The following is an 18,838-nucleotide window of genomic DNA, read 5'->3' as shown; positions in this document are numbered from 1 at the left end:
CATCACAGCTGTCTGAGGTGAGCCGCTGCAGCTCAGATCAAGCCGTCTGATGATGTTGCCTGTGATTCAGTTCGTCAAGTTATAGACAGTTGGTTGCAGGATGTAGCAAGCAGAACAATTTGAGGCCATAAATGCCAACAAAAATTTGTTCAAAGTAGAATATTTCACAGGATAAAGGCTGTGAATTTTGGAAATGATTACAGTTTTTATTTAAGTTTTCATATAGAAACTTCAGCCTGGTAACCACTTCTCCATCAGCTGTGCATATAAGCAGGAAGTGCAGCACTCTATGATTTAATGCATGAGAAATGTAAGGCTGTCGTTGCTAAATTTGACTGTGCAAATTTAATTAATCTCAGCAGAAATCTTAGCGCTGACAAGACTAAGCAAGCAAAGCATATTTCTGTTTATATGTGCTGTGAAATTTTGCTGCCACACGATGATGTCAATGAGAAAGAAGAGTGATGAATGTTATGCCTTATCAGAAAGACAGAAATGCTGGAAAAAACAGTTGAGTGCAGACAGATTCATAGTCCAGTATCTTCAGAAATAAATAACTTTAAAATCAAAGAGAATTGATGTTATAGACATGACGCATCTTCTTGCCCAGTTGCAGCGGTGTGAGCTGATAGATGTTTAGATCGTCACAGAGCACCCGTAACAACCAGTTGCAAGTTTGAACTGGTCTTGTTGTGAATCTTTGATCTGAACTGGGCTTTTGTGAGTGTACAGGGGGTCCACAGCCAGCACTTGTCCTTGTAATAAAGGAACAGATGTGATGCTCCCAGCTTCTCATCAGGCTTTAACAGCAGGACAGAAATCAAAAAGCAAAATTCAAACCGAATCAGAGCCATCATTTCCAAAAACGAGGGGGGTTCCTATTTCTACGGGACATTTTTGATGAATTTAGGGGTGAAGAAAAAAAGGGAGGAATCAATTGAAGAGTAGATTGGGAGGGGGTAATAGATGGGGGATTTGGGAGCTTTATTTTACTTATCCTCACATTTCTGGCTTGGGTACGCACCATGGGGGGTGCGGTGGGCGGGGTGAGGATGGCGGCCGGGGGCAGACTGGCGGGGAAGGGCGTGAAGGTGTGCTGGTGGGTGTGTTGGTGCTGGTGCATGTGCTGGTGTTGGTGAAACTCGGCCCTCAGGAGCGACACAGGGGCCAGCGGGGAGGCGGACGGCCCCCGGCCCCGCTCTGAACTCTGAACCAGGAAGCGGTTGTTCAGCTCCTGCCTCAGGAGGTCATGCTCTGCAAGAAAGGAGAGCGAGGAAAACCAAACGGGGGGGAAAGAAAAAAAAGAAACAAAAAAAGAAAAGAAAGAAAGAAAATAAAGGGGAAGGGGAGAAGGAAGGGGAGGGACACAAGAAAAAAGGCACGGGCGCCCAGTCAGTCTTCACAACAAGGATAGAAGAAGAAAGAAAATAGTCACCTGGCATTCTCTGTTTCTCCAGCTCATGCTGTGAGGGTTTTCTACGTGGGGACTCATTGGTGGTGGTAAGAGAGTTGCCTGTGACAATGTGCCAATCAGAATCCCCGAATGAGGCTGGCAATACATGATTGGTTGGTTGAATGATATCAACAGGCTGGTATCTAAAGACAAGAGAGAACCAAGAGTCATCCCAGCAGAAAACACACACACTCTTGCCCTCTATTAGAAAGTCTTAGCACATATTTGGAGACACCCATCATTGCTGGAGACATTTGATACCTTCTATAGCAGCAGAGAATTGCATTTTTGATTAAATTATGGAACATATTATCAAATAGATACCAATCTGTTACTGCTGGCGGGAGCAAACATGATTCTGGTCGTTGAGGTTGTGTCAGATTGCTGACTGAGCGCGCCGTTTTTTTCGACACGTGGCTGTTAAAGTGCTGTTGAAGATGTCTCCAGCTGTGATGACTGTCCAGTTGTTAGCTGACATTTTCCACTGCTGCTTCTGAGCCCTCCTACAGCGACCTCATAACCATTAAGTTACTTTGAATAGCCCATCTAAGAAACTGATGCGTGATGTTCTCCAACAGAAAAAATAAGGGCTGACGTAGAGCACATTTGCTTGTGAGGTCTTTGGAAAATTTACATTGGGTTATTTAGCTTTTACTTTAGTAGCTTTTGCACTAACTGGAATGCTTTGTCATGTTTACAGATACAAAAGTAATAAAAATACTGACTTTTAGCTCATTGTAGATCAGCATGCACTGCTTATGGTGCATTTGAGATAAGTGTAAAGGTATAAAACACTAGTAACTATGCATGGAGTACTCTGAAAACAGTTTTTGAAACTAATGTTGAAAAACTTGTAACAAAGAAGAAAATATAAAGCAATATTTGCATATAAACAAAGCTCTATTTAAGCAAAGAAGCTACATCTTTTCAACAAAGTCAATTGGTGTAAAAGTTCTAAATATTAAGACAACAGAGCAAGAAATAAATCAGTAACAGTACATATAAAAACACATTTGCTTGGATGATCTGTAGTCCATATATTACATGAAAAATAAGTTTAAAATTGTAAACAAAAGAGCACTTACCACATCAGCAAACACACAAACAGTTACATAAGCTCAACAGCATATAATTACACCACATGTCACAATTCTTACAATGAAAACTACTACTTATGAATTATTAAGAATAATTATATATCTGCTTCTACTGTAGCACTCTACAGAAACATAAAAGATACATTTCTATGAGCTGTTTCTGCAACATAAATACAAGAGAGCTTTGCATGCAATTGTGGTAAAAGAAATAATCATAAAAAATGTAAAACTATTACAAAAAGCCATTAAACTACACAGATTGTGCAGAAGCCTGTCTTCTAAGTGTGAAGTATCATCTTAATGTGTGCAATCCTTATTGAGTATGAATACTTCTGCAGCTAGTTCCTCTGTTTTAAAAAAGTTGAATCATAAAATACTAAGTGAACATTGATCCTAGGGGTTTGTCCTAGCATGTGAGGTGCGCGGCTGTACCTGGGTAGGGGGTGCCGGCGGGGTGCCCAGGCACCACTAAACTGTTGGTCGGTAAGGTCGGTGGTGGCGGCAGTGTGGCTGGGGTTGCAAACATGGCCGAATGGCGATGGGCCGGGCTCCGTAGGGAGGAATAGTGCGAGGTAGAGAGGTTAGCTATGGACAGAGGCAAGGCGGGGGCTGAGGAAGGGAGCCCACTGAGGTGATGGTGAGGGGAGGGGGGCAAGTGCTGCTTGGGAAGACCCACCGGACTGCTGCTGTGGCTGAAGATTAAATGGGAGACAAAAATATTGACATTAAAATATATATTTGATTTATTAATATAAATTAAAAAATTACATTTTTGTACAACATTCGTTCAGTTTATGATGAATTTCATCACATACATGTACTTACGTCCATAGGCATATGTCCATATGGACACTTGTATCAAAGAGCGACCTTTGTTTTGTTTTGTTTTTTTTATTTGGGGGGGGTTTGTTTGTTTGTTTGTTTAAGTACTACCCGCAGTGGGGACTGTACAATGTGTGTTGCCAAAATGTTGTAATGATGTAAAAAAAAACAATAAAAATTTTAATTACATACATGTGCTTATGTACAAATACACACTAAATGGAAAAAAAGTAGTTGAAATGTATAACTTTTTGTAAAACTGTAAATAATCTTACCAATTTTTTTGTCAACTGTTTGATCTAAAAGTCCAGATTTTTGGTCTGTTAATTAAAGAAGTCTTTTTTTCATGACACAGGATTTGCAAAAGGCCAATATGACCTGCACCAGAAAACATCTGCCATAAATGCTTCTTCTGACATTACTATTTGATCAATCACATTCAATTAAAATTATGCTTATTCTATGATGGAAATCAACTGAAACTACTGCTTTATTTTAAGCCTAGTTTGTATTTTCATTAAATTTTAATTCATTCAATAAATAAGATAAACGTTTTGTTTCTTTTAGCAGTACAATGATGCCACACCAAACCCATGCAATATTAATCTTTGTGATATTTGCAGCCCTAGTGTGTGACAGGTACAGCATGAGCATTGTAAACAGTGTTGATTATTCTGTTGGTTGGTTTACACAGTGAATTCTTAATAGGAAGTCGTAAATAAAACACAGGTGCCTCCCCTCATGTCGGAATCTGCACCTCTAACCAAACATACCCGTGTAACAACCCACCTGATGTCGTGGAGGCTGCTGTACAATGGGTGGTGCACCTGGTGGCTGATTACAGGCCGTGCGTGGTGCTGCGGGGGCGGAAGAACACGCGGCTCCTGGTGAACGTGCGGGTGGGGAGGGTGGGGCTGGGGGTGGGGTTGTGCCCTCAGCAGGGTAGGGGTGGGGATAGGGGGCGGAGGTTGCTGCTCCTTCTTGACACTGAGAGGAGTGGGGCTGGGGAGGCGTGACCTAGGGGGCTCGAGGGGGGCCGCCGCTGCAGCCGGGGCAGGGGAGCCCGTGGGCGCAGACGCCGGGGTGGGGCTGGGCACGGGAGGTGTGAAGAGCACCTCACTGTTGCTCTGCTCCTGGCTGCGCTGGAGACCTGAAACTTTGGCCGAGGTACAAGTCTTAGACTCTGGACTCTCATTCGTTGGCACACCTGAGAAAAAAAAGAAAAGAAAAGCAACATCTTAAAATAAAATTCACCAACTGATAACCAGGAAAGTTCCTCTGGCAGGGTAAATTATTGCTTTAGCTGTGTTCCCATCAACTGATCCGATCCGGTACACAACTACTGCAACTCTCTAACTGATCTGTACTGTCCCACTTACTTGGCACCCTTCTGTCAGGGCATCGAGCTTATCCTATATGACCCTAAATAGTAGAACTAGACTCACTGCAGTCCACTAGTTGGCCAAACAATGGAAAACCATGGACAAACACAAACCCTGCCATGTGTTTATTGAGCTGAACAGCTATTCTCATTTATTTTGTCATAGACATGCTTTTAAAGAAAACAGAAAGAACTTAGAACACAAAGGAGAAGAGACAGGATGTTGTGATGAAGACCAGCCAATTCTAAGAACCAGCTCTTTAATGTGCACAACAGGAGCCAGTTTAGGTTCCAGATGTGCTTTGGGGTCAGATTTGCTTTGGGGTCCTGCATCAGCTAGTGACATTATGCAACACATTTGGCTGTATGCCGGTATGATGAAGTGGGACATTGTGACTAGTGGTCATCAGAGTTTACCGAAGAGGTTTTCACAGAAGTTTTTGCAGGAGCATCACTGCACTCTTGTTTTCTCTAAACACAAACCAGATCGAGGTTTACTGCACCAAACTTGCCCAACTGTAACAAACTGGACTGCATGTTGGAAACGCATCGTTTGCAAACACTGCTAAATGGACTGTGTTCATCCATTTAAAGCCCTTTACATTTCACACTAATCCCACACACACAGTCATACATTGATGCTAGGACACTTCAGTGAGCCAGCCTACTTCAGGATCTATTTTGATTCCCATTCAAACACTCAGAAATCAATGCCATGACCTTTTTCAAACCAGTTCTATATTGCAAACAGCCCTGCTATAGTAGATTGAGTGGGACTGGACTCAAAGCTCTTACAAAAATATGAAAGGCTGTTTGAGTTCTCTGGATTGTCAGGCTTTGTCCATAACTTTTTGCAAACTGAGTTATTTTCTGTGCATTTTGGCCATTCCTACACAGCCATACAGTGGTTAAGGTCACTGAATATGCACCTTGTGGAAACTGTTTACAATGCTAATGTGCAGATTGGGAAAACAGAGTTTTGGGTTTGTCCTGTTGTGTGTCACAGGTGTACAAGATAATCCATTTTACATGGCAATAGTGGACATAAGCCAAACTTGTTGTTACCAACTGGACTTTATGCATGCTGACAGTTTCTGTCCCACTATGCTGATGAACAGAGATGCCTGAATGGACTTCTAGGGTCACTTCTGCTCCATACAGCACTCTGAAGACACAAACCCCACTGCTAATGTTACCTGTTTTGGACAAGACAAAGTTCGGATTGTTGGGACAATTTTAAAAATGAAATTTTTGCCTGTCGAGGGAATCTTCACTGTCTCTTTTTTATTACCATCAAATCTTCCCTTGATTTTACTGGGGTATATGGCATTACTGCCAGGTGTTTTTATTAACGGTGCTTGCCGACATGCACATGCAAGCACAGCACAGGTGCTTCACTCTTTGCAATGAAGCACCTGTAGAGGCATTATTTGCACCTTTCACAGGTAAACTGAGCAACAGAACTACAGACAGATGATCTGATTAAGTTCCTATTCTTACTCTCCTCCTATAGGACATATATGCTTCCTCCCTCTTCCCGCCCCTCATCTCAGAGGTAAAATGAGAAATAAAAATCTAAAACTATTATTAAAGGAGCTGGGACTGTGACGTAATGTTCCATGTGTTTTATAATATCAGTTATTTCTGCATTGTGCAACAATGGCGAGCTCCTTCCATCCACACATTCACTTTACAAGGAGGTAATAAAGTTACAGAATACTTTAGTTCAAAAATAACCAACAGAAACTGATTAACTTTATCTAAATATCACATGAAATGGGTTTCACTAAGCAGGTGGTTATTAAGAACCTTCATTATTCAAACCAGTTTTACTTTAGAGCACCATGCTGTGCCATGCCCATTCAAATGGGTATATGTGCGGCTGTATATGAGCGCATTAGCTGTTTGTCAAATTGGCCAAATATCATTAACAGGAATTCTCTAATTGCTTTGAAAAAATCTGCATACGCAGGCGGCGGTGCTGCTGAGGGAAATGGACACACATTTACTAAAGGATTTATTATAAATATTTGCACATTACACAGTGCTGTCTTCATGGTAATTAAAGCCACTCTGTGGCCACCAGTATACCATATTACCATCCATTCTTAACACCTGCACAGTGAAGGACAGACTGCTATTGACATGTTGTGCTCTTTAGAGAAGTTAACAGTGTGTTTTTGCATTTTCATGTGGATGAAGAAGAAAAAAATAATGTATGCAGATGGGATTTTTTAGTTCTTAAAAATAGCTGCTTATGTGTGGACTAGGCTTTAGTATCAACTGTTTTTGGCCTCACTCCTCAATCAGGAAGTGGTAAGATAAAAACAGTCATCAGAGTCTTGGCATCAACATGACAAACAACCTGGAAAATACCATGATAACATCTGACCGTGACCTCTTAGCCGCTGATTATTTGAGACCTGAAAAAACTCTATTCTGCCAAATTTCAGGTGTCAAGCTCCTTTCTTGTTTGATTCAAAGACACAATGCTGAACTGATTACAGCCATAAAAGGAAGGATATTTTCCACTGTGTTTTTCTGAAGGATATTCGTGATCAGTGATAAGGAAAGCAGCTCCCTTTCCTCTTATACATCATCGTCGTCCAAATGTCTTCTGCCCAAGGTTCCTCCTGCTCCCCTTTCCCTAGGTTCCATTAAGTGTTTAATCAGGTCATTTTCATGCTTGACTATAATCAGATGATCCAATTTCTCCCCGCAATCCAGTCAGTATGAATAAATCACAGCTAATTAAAGTTAAATGTCGGCCCCTATTCAGGGCTTTGCTGAGCACACAATCTGGCATGAAATAATTATGTTTCAATTGTGCTGTGAAGGGAGATCGTGGCCCCTTATCTTGGCCTCTCTGCCACTGCACCATCCCATCCTCCCGTCTTGATCTTTCGGGGGATTTGGGAAAAACCACAGCAAAGCCCTCTGAACCCGACTACTTTGTCTTTTTTCATTCATCAGGGGTCTTTTCAGCAGACAAGGAGCTTTTCTAATCAGCATTCCAGCGAACAGCGACTTTCATACTTAGGCTGTTGCGATTTAATGGCTGTAATTACATGCTGTTGTAGCGGGAAAATGAAAGTGGCTGCAAATGCAGCATCTCGACACCTTTCACATACAAAGAATCTCAAAGCACTTATGAATCTTAATGAAAAAGAAACGACGTTTTTGCAATCTCCTACTTGTCTGAGAGTTAAAAGAATGGCTAAATGGGCCACAAAGAATTTGAGTTTGAGGAGATGGTAGCGTTGCGACGACCACAGCTACTGAACTCATTAAAGCTGCCAGTGGAGGAATTCGTCTCAAGCACAGATACAGCACATGCATAGAAAACTGGGAGAAAAAAGCTGCTCACACAGGGACAGAGGGAGATAGAGACAGGAAGAGAGAGGGCTGCCTGGTGGAGATGAAGCTCTCTTAGCGGCTCTAATCTACAGCTCTGATGCAGCACTACTTCAGTCACAAGGCTTACTAGCACCTCAATTAAAAAAAGCTCCACAGGCACTCTCAACGGTGACAAAAAAAAAAATGAGAAGAGCCGCTGTCGAGCTGGGGAGAACTCGACATGCAGCCCACTAATGGAATATCCAGTCCCTATTAACAGCGTGCTTAATCTTTCAAGGATCCTAACACCCATAAAAAGACCAATAAAAAGGCAGGGCAGAGCTTTTATTTTTTTATTTGTTCTGCTCCCCCTCCCTGGCGCTTGGACTTTTATGGGAGAGCTGGGGCTGCCTAAGGTGTCACGATTTTCTAATGAATTCCAGGGTCCGGGCATATATAGACCTGCAGATTTACAGGGGTCTGGGATTTGGATTAAACTGTCAGCGTCTCGCTTCTACAAACGAAAAAGAGGGTGGCTGAAGGCAGCGACACAGAGATACAGACAAACAGGCGGAGAGGCAAATATCCACAGTCGAAATGTCGCCGGTGGGTGATGTTGCCGTGGCAACCTGTTCTCTCAGACACAATGCGAGGCAAGTGATGCCGAAGGAAGTCTCGCCACGACCACTAGGAGATACAAAGGGGTTTCAGATACTAATGCAGGCGAGCCAGGGCCACAGTGAGCGCCGGGTTATCTTAATGATGATTCTAATGGGCTCTAATGGAGGCAGGGAGGTTTCAGCTCAGACCAAACCAGCCCTCATTAAAATCACTCTGCCAGCTTACACACAGACACTCATAACACAAACATGGCCACAGATACTTGGGCATACTGGGCCACCATAAACGCTCTAATACCAACGTCTTTATTATCATAAAAAGAGAAACAAAAAAGGATTGTATCAGACTTTTAAAAAATCGATAAACTGAGCATGTAGTGTAAGTTCAGGCAGGCCATGGTGTCAAGTGCTGCCATCTCATTAGTATCAGCTGATTCATGCTAAGCTTCCTATTGGTTAAATGCACTCATGCCATCATATTTAAGCTGCTCTGGGCTGCCCAGTCTTTGATGCTCCCTCTGCAAGCTACTTTTGCAACCCTCCTCCACCCCAGCTCTTCCATTATGCTACATCTGACTAAATCAATGTCATTCTGTTGTCACTGATGTCTACTCTGCTCCAGGGTTTTTGCTGCCTCTCTCCCTGCCTCAGGCTTTCCACAGGAAGGGCAGAAACATGCACTTATGCTTTCAATGAAGGCCCGTGGAAAGACAGGGGGATTCCAGGACAGCCACAGTGCCAAATACACAAAATGGCATAAATGCATAATAAAAGCTGCTAACAAAATTCAAATACTTATAACTGCAAACTATGTGTGTTTCTTGACTTAGTGATCCTGACTGAAAAATGCTTTGTCGAAAGAATAACAAGTATTTATATTAATTCCTCTACTTCAGCAGAGGTGTCAGCTTGTTGGACTGTGTTCCAGTGAAATATTTGTGCACAGCATGAAAAGAAAAACATTCAATATTGTGATGGCAACATGTCTTCATATTAGCTAGAACTTGCTCTGTTGCCTTTACAGAGAGGACAGCTGAAGACAGAGTGGTGAGACGTGTACTGAATGGTCGCAGGTCAGGAGACAAATCGCTGCTGCCAAGCTTTTAACACATAGCAAGATAAGTGACCACACTACACTTGTCCTTGCCTCCCTTCACTGGCTACCTGTGACTTTTAGAATTGATTTTAAGATTGTACCGCGGGCTTTTTAGAGGCTTGAATTGCCAGACCACATCTTATATCTGTGATTTGTTCTCTCCCTGTAGGCCTGACCACTGCCTGAGGTCCTTCAGAGGGCGCTACGGGTGGTTCCTAGATCAGGAAAGATGACTGAGCCTTTGCAGCCTAGGCCCCACAGCTAAACCCAGCGTCCTATTTGAAATCACCCAGTAAAAGATGCTTTTATCTGGCTGGATTGTGTTTGCTTTGTTATGCTTCTCTAAAAGGTTTTGATTAAATAAATGCTTAGCTGTTTTTTAAAAGGGTCATATAAATAAAGTTTCTATTACAAATCAGTGACTGGGCTGACTGAGCTAAATCAGCACACAATAACAGTCAAAACATTAAGATTCCAGTGCTGGACCAAGTCAACTCTCCCATATCTTACTAATTTTCAGTTTTACTCACTCTCTTTTTCAACCATCATGCCAGTCAAACTTGTGACTGTACCTAAATTAAAAAAACCATTACACTGAGGTTATCTGAAGGCCTGCTCAAATATGGCTCCATTTGATGGGTTGCACACATGTTGAAAATAGGCACAGATGCCAATAGGATGTTGAAAATAACAGTTCAGCCAATTGCTGTCAGTCACCAATGTTTTTTAATTTTCTCTAAGAAGGCACCATTAAACCCAACAGATAAACATGAAGTACTGATATCAGTTCATGCCACTTTCTTTGCAAATGGTTGTTGTTTGTCAACAAGGCCGATATCAGCAAATACTAATGTTAAACCAATGCATTCCTAGTGTAAGGTATGGCAGCTGCAAAACTGAAAGAATTGCAGAATTGGCACACATAATATTAGGGCGAATGTGGCTCAGTAGGCAAAGTCTGTCATCCCGCAATCAAAAGGTCAACATTTTTGGGCATGTTTGGGCCAAAAATTGTGGCTGAATAAGGTGTGGATATGGCAAGTAAGCTGCCTGAGGGAAACATTGGGAGGGAAGGAGGATTGACACAACCCCAGTCGTGCTCTGGATGTCGCTGCATGTTACCAGGGGCGTGAGAAAATAATCTGTTGGAAAAGTAGGAAAGGTCACATCTTGAGGGTGGAACAGGGGCTGGGTGTGTGGACTAAGCATGACCTAGGGTACTGTGAGGGCTAATAGTAGGGCACGGTCATGCTGTGGATGTCCTAAGGGTCGGAAAATCACTGGCGGTCTCTAGGCATTACATCTGGTTTAAAAGGTCCAGATAAAGGAGATGCGTTCAAGCATGACCTTGGCTGGAGAGTGACACACGTGTACTACCCTCCCCCTCCAGCCCTGGGTTGTGGCACATCAGGCCATGTGATGAATCCTTAGCACCCTACATGCCAAAATGTATGCACATGACTGTCTGAAGTTGCTAAAATGATTATTGGTTATTCTTTCATCTGTGTTGTGCTTTAATGCAAAGTGATGGCAGATCAGAGTAGATGGGAAACTTATGCCACTGTTTTTATTTCCCTACCACCTTAGTAAAATATTACCTCACGACGCCCAGCAGCCAATGTCCATCAAGCATGATTCCCACAGTGGTCTCAGCACTTCCCTATGCATGTGAGCCAAGCTACATTATTACCTGTGCCAATGCACCTAGGGCAGTTCTGCAGCTGTCACGCCTTACACTTGTTTTGTGTTCATGTGATGACATGATGTTTTTATTGTTCATCAGGATAACACAAATCTATGCTGTACAGCCAAGAAAAAACTTCCTAAATGCAGATTTGGGGCGTCAGAAACATATTAGTCAGTCATTTTACATAGTTAAAAATCACAAGAGTTATACAGAGTGGGTATGGGCTGCTCTCTTTGTAACATTGTGAATAAAGAGCAGGGTTATGTGGTAATATGATGGTGCTTTAAACAGGAGATGCTCCAGCTTAACAGTGAAAGCTGTTACTGTGAATACTCCAACCGAATGCACTACTCTTCCACATTTTTCTATGTGTTTCAGGAGCCATTTTAGAGTAAACTTCCTCTCAGTTATAGCAGGATGACAGGCCTGCCTCTCTGACACATGTTACCTCAGGGCTATATGCAGCAGAATCACTGTTTTTATAATCCAGCCCTGTCCCCTCACCACAAAACCACACAAATGTCAGCTGGAGTTTCAGACATTTCAACAAACTGCCAAACCCAGCATTGTTTTGTCCTCTTTTTTTCCTCGGGACATGGAACCATCTTTCCCTACAATCACACACTGAGGAAACAGTAGGCAAGCCACAGGCAGTCATGTGAAACAAATGCAAAACGAGTGTCTGTACAAAAAAAACTGCGCCATCGTGGAGCTCTGTCCTGCAAACCTGAGCAGATGGTGTGAGTGAGTCAGGCAGGTTGGAGGGCAGCCTGCTGGTGGGGGGGGGGGGCACCCTCGCAATATACACCCCCCCACCCCCCTGATATGTGGGTTAGTGCACTGGGGGGGGGCAGGGATATTCCCCTGGGGTGCTGGCAGGTCTGCTCACCAGATGACATCTCATCCCTGTATTGATCTTTTTATAGTTGTTCTTGCGGCCCTGCTTACTCAGGGGAATTGAGCCCTGCCCTATGTGCACGTGCCGGGGTGGGTGGTTGGAGGGGTGGGGAGAGAGGAGGGACTAATGTAGCAGACGGACAACAGGCAGCTGGGATTTGCTGGTCATGACTGATGTGTCCAGTGGGGAGTCTGGGGTGAATACAGTGTCGCTGCACAGCTGTTCCTGCCTGCAATATCCTTCACTTGTGACCCTGTTTGTCCCTGTGGAACATCTGGAGAGCTGGCACCGGTCTGCTCCTATGTGGCCTTTACTCAGCCAGATGGCCCGGCTTGAAATGGCTTGGACCAGCCTGGATTGGCTTGGCCCTGTGCTGGTCTAGGATGTGCTGTTGTCATCATCCAAAAGGCATTAGCACAGAATAACACAGCTCCTTGCTGACAAGGATAACCCACATGTGCTTGATCTTTTAATACATGACATGTCAAGAACACAACCTGGAGGAGAGCGCAGCGCACTTCTGCTCTAGAAAGCTTTGCATTTCAGAACTCTTGCCTTTAGAGGATTCACTTTAAAGCTTTTTTAACCACTTCACTTTAAACACACCTGGCTACCTGCAAACGGACTCAGCGACCTCATGAATGAGACAAGAGCCCTCGAGAATAGAAGTATTTGGCCTCCAACTAAAACCCTCAGTTAATGCTGTGCATGCAAATGAGGATGTTACATAAATTACCTGCTCACTGCTGACATGACGCCAGTTTATACAACAGCCAGGGAACTAGGACTTGTATGCAAAAAGCCTTTTCAGATTAGATACGAGGGTATGCAAATGTTCCCTTTGACAAGGGGGGTCTGGGGCTAAGAGGAGCTTAAGGCCACTGGATGTTCTCATTTTCCAGGCAAACACTGTGGTTCACTCCCTTCATGGCTCTGCCAAAGCAAAAACAGTCAGCATGGAGATAAAATAGGGACATGAGCAGACAGATATTTAAATAAAGCGGCGTATCCGTTGAAAGACGTTGTAGGATGCAGAAGGTATGTGAGGATGCCTTGATCCGTCTCCCGCTGGCTCTGGTTGACAGAATATTCTGCTGCTCTTGACGGTTGAGCTCACAATGATTTGGTTTTTGTACCTCTGTAGACAAGCAATCTGCACAGAGCCAAGGCTTAGCTCACGAATGAGTGACTGTGGAAGATGGCTATAACAGATACTGGCAGAAGGCAGGAAACCGCAGTCTTGCCAATCAACACTTCATTGCTGCGGGGTATTCAGTCATCAAAAAAGGTGGGGAGGAATTCAACAAAATTATTTGTACAAGAGGAACAGAAGGGCTTAGCAGTGTTAAATCATCGAGCTAATAATAAAATCATAGGAGAAATTTGTAATGACTTGCTTTTCCTCACACTGTTCAATCTGCCTCAAGCATCTCCAAGCTGGTAACGAGGGGAGCCAAGGCGACGTTTTTGCAAATCACTCAGAGATGTTAATGGGGGAGTGGACGAGGATGAGCCTGGCCAAGATAGCATAAGAGTGGGGACAGCTGGCACGTTTCAATTATTTGTCTCTGTCTCTTCGCTGCAGCTGACAAAAGGGGCGGATGGCAGCAGAATGGGGATGGGTGTTAAGCTGTAACACGTTTACAGTCGATGCCTGGGCATAAATTGAGAACCTAATGTTCATTTCAGAGAGCTGGCAGCTCAAGCTGTGGGATGAATCAGTTTTTCCTACGCATATCAGATCCCAATTCAAACACGGGCCATATGGTGGAGGACACATATGCCATTCACCTCTCGTGGCACATATGCCAAGTTTTTGGATGGGAGGAAAGTGACGTGGAGGACGTCCTAAAATCATAGAGGCAAGACACAGAGGTTCAAGTGTTTATCATGGATCCTTGTGCTGTGGTTCCCTTGGTATTAGGTTAAACTGGGGCTGTCACTATTAGTCAAATTAATCATGCACATTTTTTGAAAATTGTTCAGCAATTTTTAGACCTTGTTTTTGCAGATTTGTGAAACCTCTACCCACTTTCACTTCTGAGAGACTCTGCCTCTCAAAAATGCTTCTTTTATACCCAGTCGTGTTAATGACCTGTTGTCAGTTGACCTAACTAGTTGAAGCTAACTAGTCCAGCTGTTTCATTAGTACCACTTACTTTTCCAGCCTTTTGTTTTTTCCAACACATCACAAATTATTTTTTCTGTGGTTAAGTTCATGTTATAATCTTTTTTCTATCTGTTAAAGCAAGTCTGTATCCAAACAGGAAGTCAATTATCCTTATCTTAATAAGGCTAACGACGCATGTGATTAGTTGGCTGAATAGTTAAATTCTAATCTCTTTGGCGTCTGCACCAGAATTAAGAGGAGGTTAAACTAATTTTAGCAGTTTAGACGCTCAATCCTGTCTAAACTGTAACACAGCTGCCTGCTAGAAGTCACTGTAGTTGTTCCTAATGATTACTGCCTTGCTTCCACAATGCTCTTTATTTTGATATAAATAACCTCACATGATGCTTGCATGTCAGTGCAGTTTAGCACTAACCTGACACGCCAGAGGGATTTGTTTCACACATCCATCTGGAAACCTTCAATATACAGTGTTTGGGAAAGGGCAGAGCCTTTGAAAAAAACTCGGAGGATGACTGGATGAACGTTCTGTCTGTCACATCTTTAACAGCCAATCAGAGCAACAAAACACATGACATCGTTGCCACTACCGAGGCGCGTGCACAGCTACCGAAGAATAAACTCCAAGAACCTCCAGAACTGCTTAACGCGAACCACGGTGACTGTAGACATGTCATTACACGACCTTTGTCAGTTTTGAAAAGAAAACGACTCACTGCTGTTCTTTGTTCTTCTTGTTGTCAAATTCTGGTAAACTGGCGCTTTAGCAGCATCCATGCTAATGTCTTCTGCCATAACTGCACCAGCCTCTTGTCGCTGGGATAAGATTACTCACTATTAAAAACTGTAATCATTTGACAGCCCTATTTTAAAAAAGATGGACACCTTGCTACATCACTCTGTCAAAAGCATACACCCCCTTCTTCATAAATCAATGTTTTTCCCTGTCTCCATCCGGGCCCTTCCCCCTGCAGAGCCCATGTGCTCTGGGACGACCATCAGCGACTTATGAACACAACCGGGTCGTCTGAGGTCAGTGCCACTGTGCTCTCCTAAATAAAAGGTTGGACTTCTTGGAACCTTCAGTAAAAAAGCTCAAGTCTAATGGCTCCTCTGACACAGCCCACCCTGCCAGCCTGGAATTTGACCCATTTCACTGTCACTGACCCCTGACCGACCTTGGTGACCGCTCTTACCCCGAGGCCGCTGTGGACAGACAGCTAGCAAGCTGGGAAACGAGAGAGGCCATCTGAAATTTAAGGATGAATTGTGCATTAAGAGGGAAGGGAAGCCTTCAGGAGTTATTTGTACAATGCTGCAAGCACTAGCCTTATCATTTCATTAATTAGCATGACACGCCTGCCTGATGGACTTGAACGCCGCAGCAGCAGCTGTCTCAATTGATTATGGCGCTGGACGTGGTGCTGCAATTATCGAGGTGACTGGAGACAACGCCTGCCACTTCTAATAAAGGACTTAACTCCTGCTTCCTACATCACAGCACAGCGGTGGGAGGACAGTGGCAGCTTCCCTGTGTCTCCCATACCTTTAAGACCTTTTCAGAGTCTCTCTGTGGGCAGCTGTGGAGCTCAGTGTGGGCTGCAGCTCTTGAGCAGCGTGTCAGCTTTACTTAAGCCTGCATAACGCCTGAACAGCAGCACTTTGGTGCCCCACAGGAGAGCATCCTCTATTAGCCCACCAGCTGGCTTCATGGAGAATGGGAGGAAAGGAGGGAGGGAAGAAAGAGAAAGAATGAGATGTAAGAAACACAAAGACACAGAGCTTTTATCACCAGGAAGCTTCAAGTCCAAGCAGAAATGCAGGCCCTGAATGCACAGAAATGTAAACAGAAGCCCTGCTTTCCAGCCTCATTTCATGTATGAACATGCATGCAGCCCACATGCCTCTAAGTGGATATAATATTATCTTTCAGTGCCGTACTGATTACTTCTCAATGGAAGGGAAATGGCTGGGTGAAAATCCTTCAACAAATCCTAAGTGGCATGACAGTAGGCTGAAAGAGCCTGCATGTTTTTCTTTTCTTCCTCCTCCATCTCCATTTTCACTCCCCACTCAGAAAGCAAAGCAACAATTGGAGGATGACAGCTCCTAAACGTTCTCCATACCTCATTCATTGTTTTGACATGTGCAGCTTTTGTTATTTAGTGCTGTGAAAGGGGCAGGACAAACATCTTGGCTGACATATCATATTTCCTCAAGTGTTTTGCAAAAAGGTTTGCAGTATGACTATCACAAGCTGTGGTTACGACTAAGATCTGCTCACCTGCCTCATATAAAGACGCTATTTCCATGATGTCAATAAAGCCCTCTGACACGCAAAAATGCTGAAGCAGCTAGCTTCTCCAAGTTGTGTTGTGTTCACAGGCAGCAGCGGCTAAAAACAAATATCTCTCTATCAACAGCTTTCAGAGAGCTACATCATCAATCAGCCCCACATTTCTTGTCTTCTCCTTGTCAAGCTTACATGTTGAAACATCCTGTTATTGCAGATTGCCAGAGCTCTTCTTCTTCACTTTGCTGATCAAAGCTCTGAGTGCTCAGACATTCGAAACATTACATTACACGCTGCCACAAGAATTCCAATGCACAGGGTCCATATAGAAGTCATAAAAACAATCAATGTTACAGATATGTTCCCAATCATGGCATCAAATGCACCAGAATATACAGGTGGGTTTTATCAAGGTGCTGCCTCAGATAGTGGTAGACTCGCTGGTGTTTCTGCTGAAGCTAGGTTAAAACAATCATAAACATGCTATCTACAACATGTTGTTCACAAAAAAACTGTCGATATTATTTTGTTTCAAGGCTTTTAATGTGAGAGCCAACACCAGGAAATGTGACGTTTTCAGTGGCAGCAGCAAAACTTAGCAGGAGAGAAATGAAACTGAAAAGTGAAGGTGCAACTACAAAGAACTGAACTTAGACATTCATCTGTGGTTTTATGCTCAGACATGAGTTAAGCATCATATCACAACCTAGGGAGAGAGAGCTAGTTGCACCTATAGGCATTCAACTCTGTTATCCCTGTTACGTTTGTTATACTGCAACCCAATTCTGTTAATGTAAGTTAAAAAAACAAAACAAAACAAAGAAATACTACTTTAAATCTTAGGGGTGGGCAACTTTGGGGACCAAGGGGGCTATATAAATTCTACTTTCACTGCCTGAGGGCCACATTAGTATAAAATGTTGGGTACTTCTAATGGGACTAGTAAATTAAATTACAACTTCATAAAAAGAGAAAAAAATTGATGAAATTCTTTCATAAAATGTATTGAACCAGCATTTGTATCTCGAAGTGCAACAGAGATGCTTAATTAATACGTGTCTCATAAAATTAACCGGAATTTAGGCTACTTGATTAGCTACAAATGTTCATCTGGGTGAAATAACCAGTAGTTTCACTATTTCTGACCTTTATTTTTCTTACATTTCCCAAAAGCATTTGTCAAAACATCGTTAAAGAGTTTAACAGAAACAAATACAGTTAATTCCCATCATTTATTTCTTGCAAAGAACAAAACATGCACTGGCAATCTACTGATCCAAGATTTTATATCAACATTTTTATGGATTATTCCAAAATGATGCCTACTGTTGTGCAGGTTGATCTACCTCTGTGCTGATGATGTTATGTTTTCTTCATGTTTACAATTTGTTGGTACTATAAATTGACTCGCAGGCCAATTTATAGTATAGTATATGTGGGGATATAGTGAGAAGAGGGGCCATATTTACATTCAATTTTATCTATCTAATCAGCTATACATTGTCTAATTACTTTAGCAGGTTAAACACTATTCATGCAAACTCTGTATTTCTAATTCTTATTTACCATTTTAATTGCTGCATAGCACAGTAGAGTCTATCTAACTGATCTTAAGTGCATGGGAAATTTCCCCTCCTGGGAGGGTGGATGGAATAGGATAAGATCTTAGTGAACTGTTTGTCTAAAGATAGCACCCCGGTGTGCATTAAAGTGCTTACGCTTAAGTTTCACATATCTGTGGCCCCCCCAGGGGGAAAGCACGCTGTCCGCCATAGACTCACTGATGTAATCAATGCCTCTTCTATAGGAGGATCCTGCTGCTGAGCTGCTCCTGGGGTGCTGCTGGGTAATTAGCCTTACAGATGGAGACCCAGCAGCTGCTGACGACCAGACTGGAGCTGCCAATTCCCAATGCTAATGGCTACATGCTAAAAGAGCAGTGCTCTAATGAGCTACAAGTCGATTTTTTAGTACTTGTCTGGGTTTTTTATTTATTACTGTTTAGGGAGGGGGTCAGGGTGAGG

At 43.0% G+C, this 18,838-nt stretch overlaps 1 protein-coding gene across 11 annotated transcripts in view; it reads right to left on the bottom strand.

Moving 5' to 3' along the window:
- Positions 1–18,838, bottom strand: part of fbrsl1 (fibrosin-like 1) — a 482,412-nt gene that overhangs the window by 20,195 nt on the left and 443,379 nt on the right. For 8 of the 11 annotated variants that reach the window (XM_041786864.1, XM_041786872.1, XM_041786865.1 and 5 more), the window contains 3 exons: positions 4,162–4,579; positions 2,983–3,242; positions 1,004–1,254 (listed from right to left, as the gene is read on the bottom strand). In XM_041786864.1, coding sequence (XP_041642798.1) covers positions 1,004–1,254; positions 2,983–3,242; positions 4,162–4,579 — 929 coding nt within the window. Of the gene's footprint in view, positions 1–1,003; positions 1,255–1,435; positions 1,597–2,982; positions 3,243–4,161; positions 4,580–18,838 lie in introns of all 11 variants that reach the window. The other 3 variants (XM_041786873.1, XM_041786875.1, XM_041786866.1) reach the window with 2 other exon arrangements.

The sequence above is a fragment of the Cheilinus undulatus genome, linkage group 5 (genome assembly GCF_018320785.1).
Source record: "Cheilinus undulatus linkage group 5, ASM1832078v1, whole genome shotgun sequence".
Lineage (NCBI taxonomy): Eukaryota > Metazoa > Chordata > Actinopteri > Labriformes > Labridae > Cheilinus > Cheilinus undulatus.
This window is presented reverse-complemented; position numbering and strand designations above follow the sequence as displayed.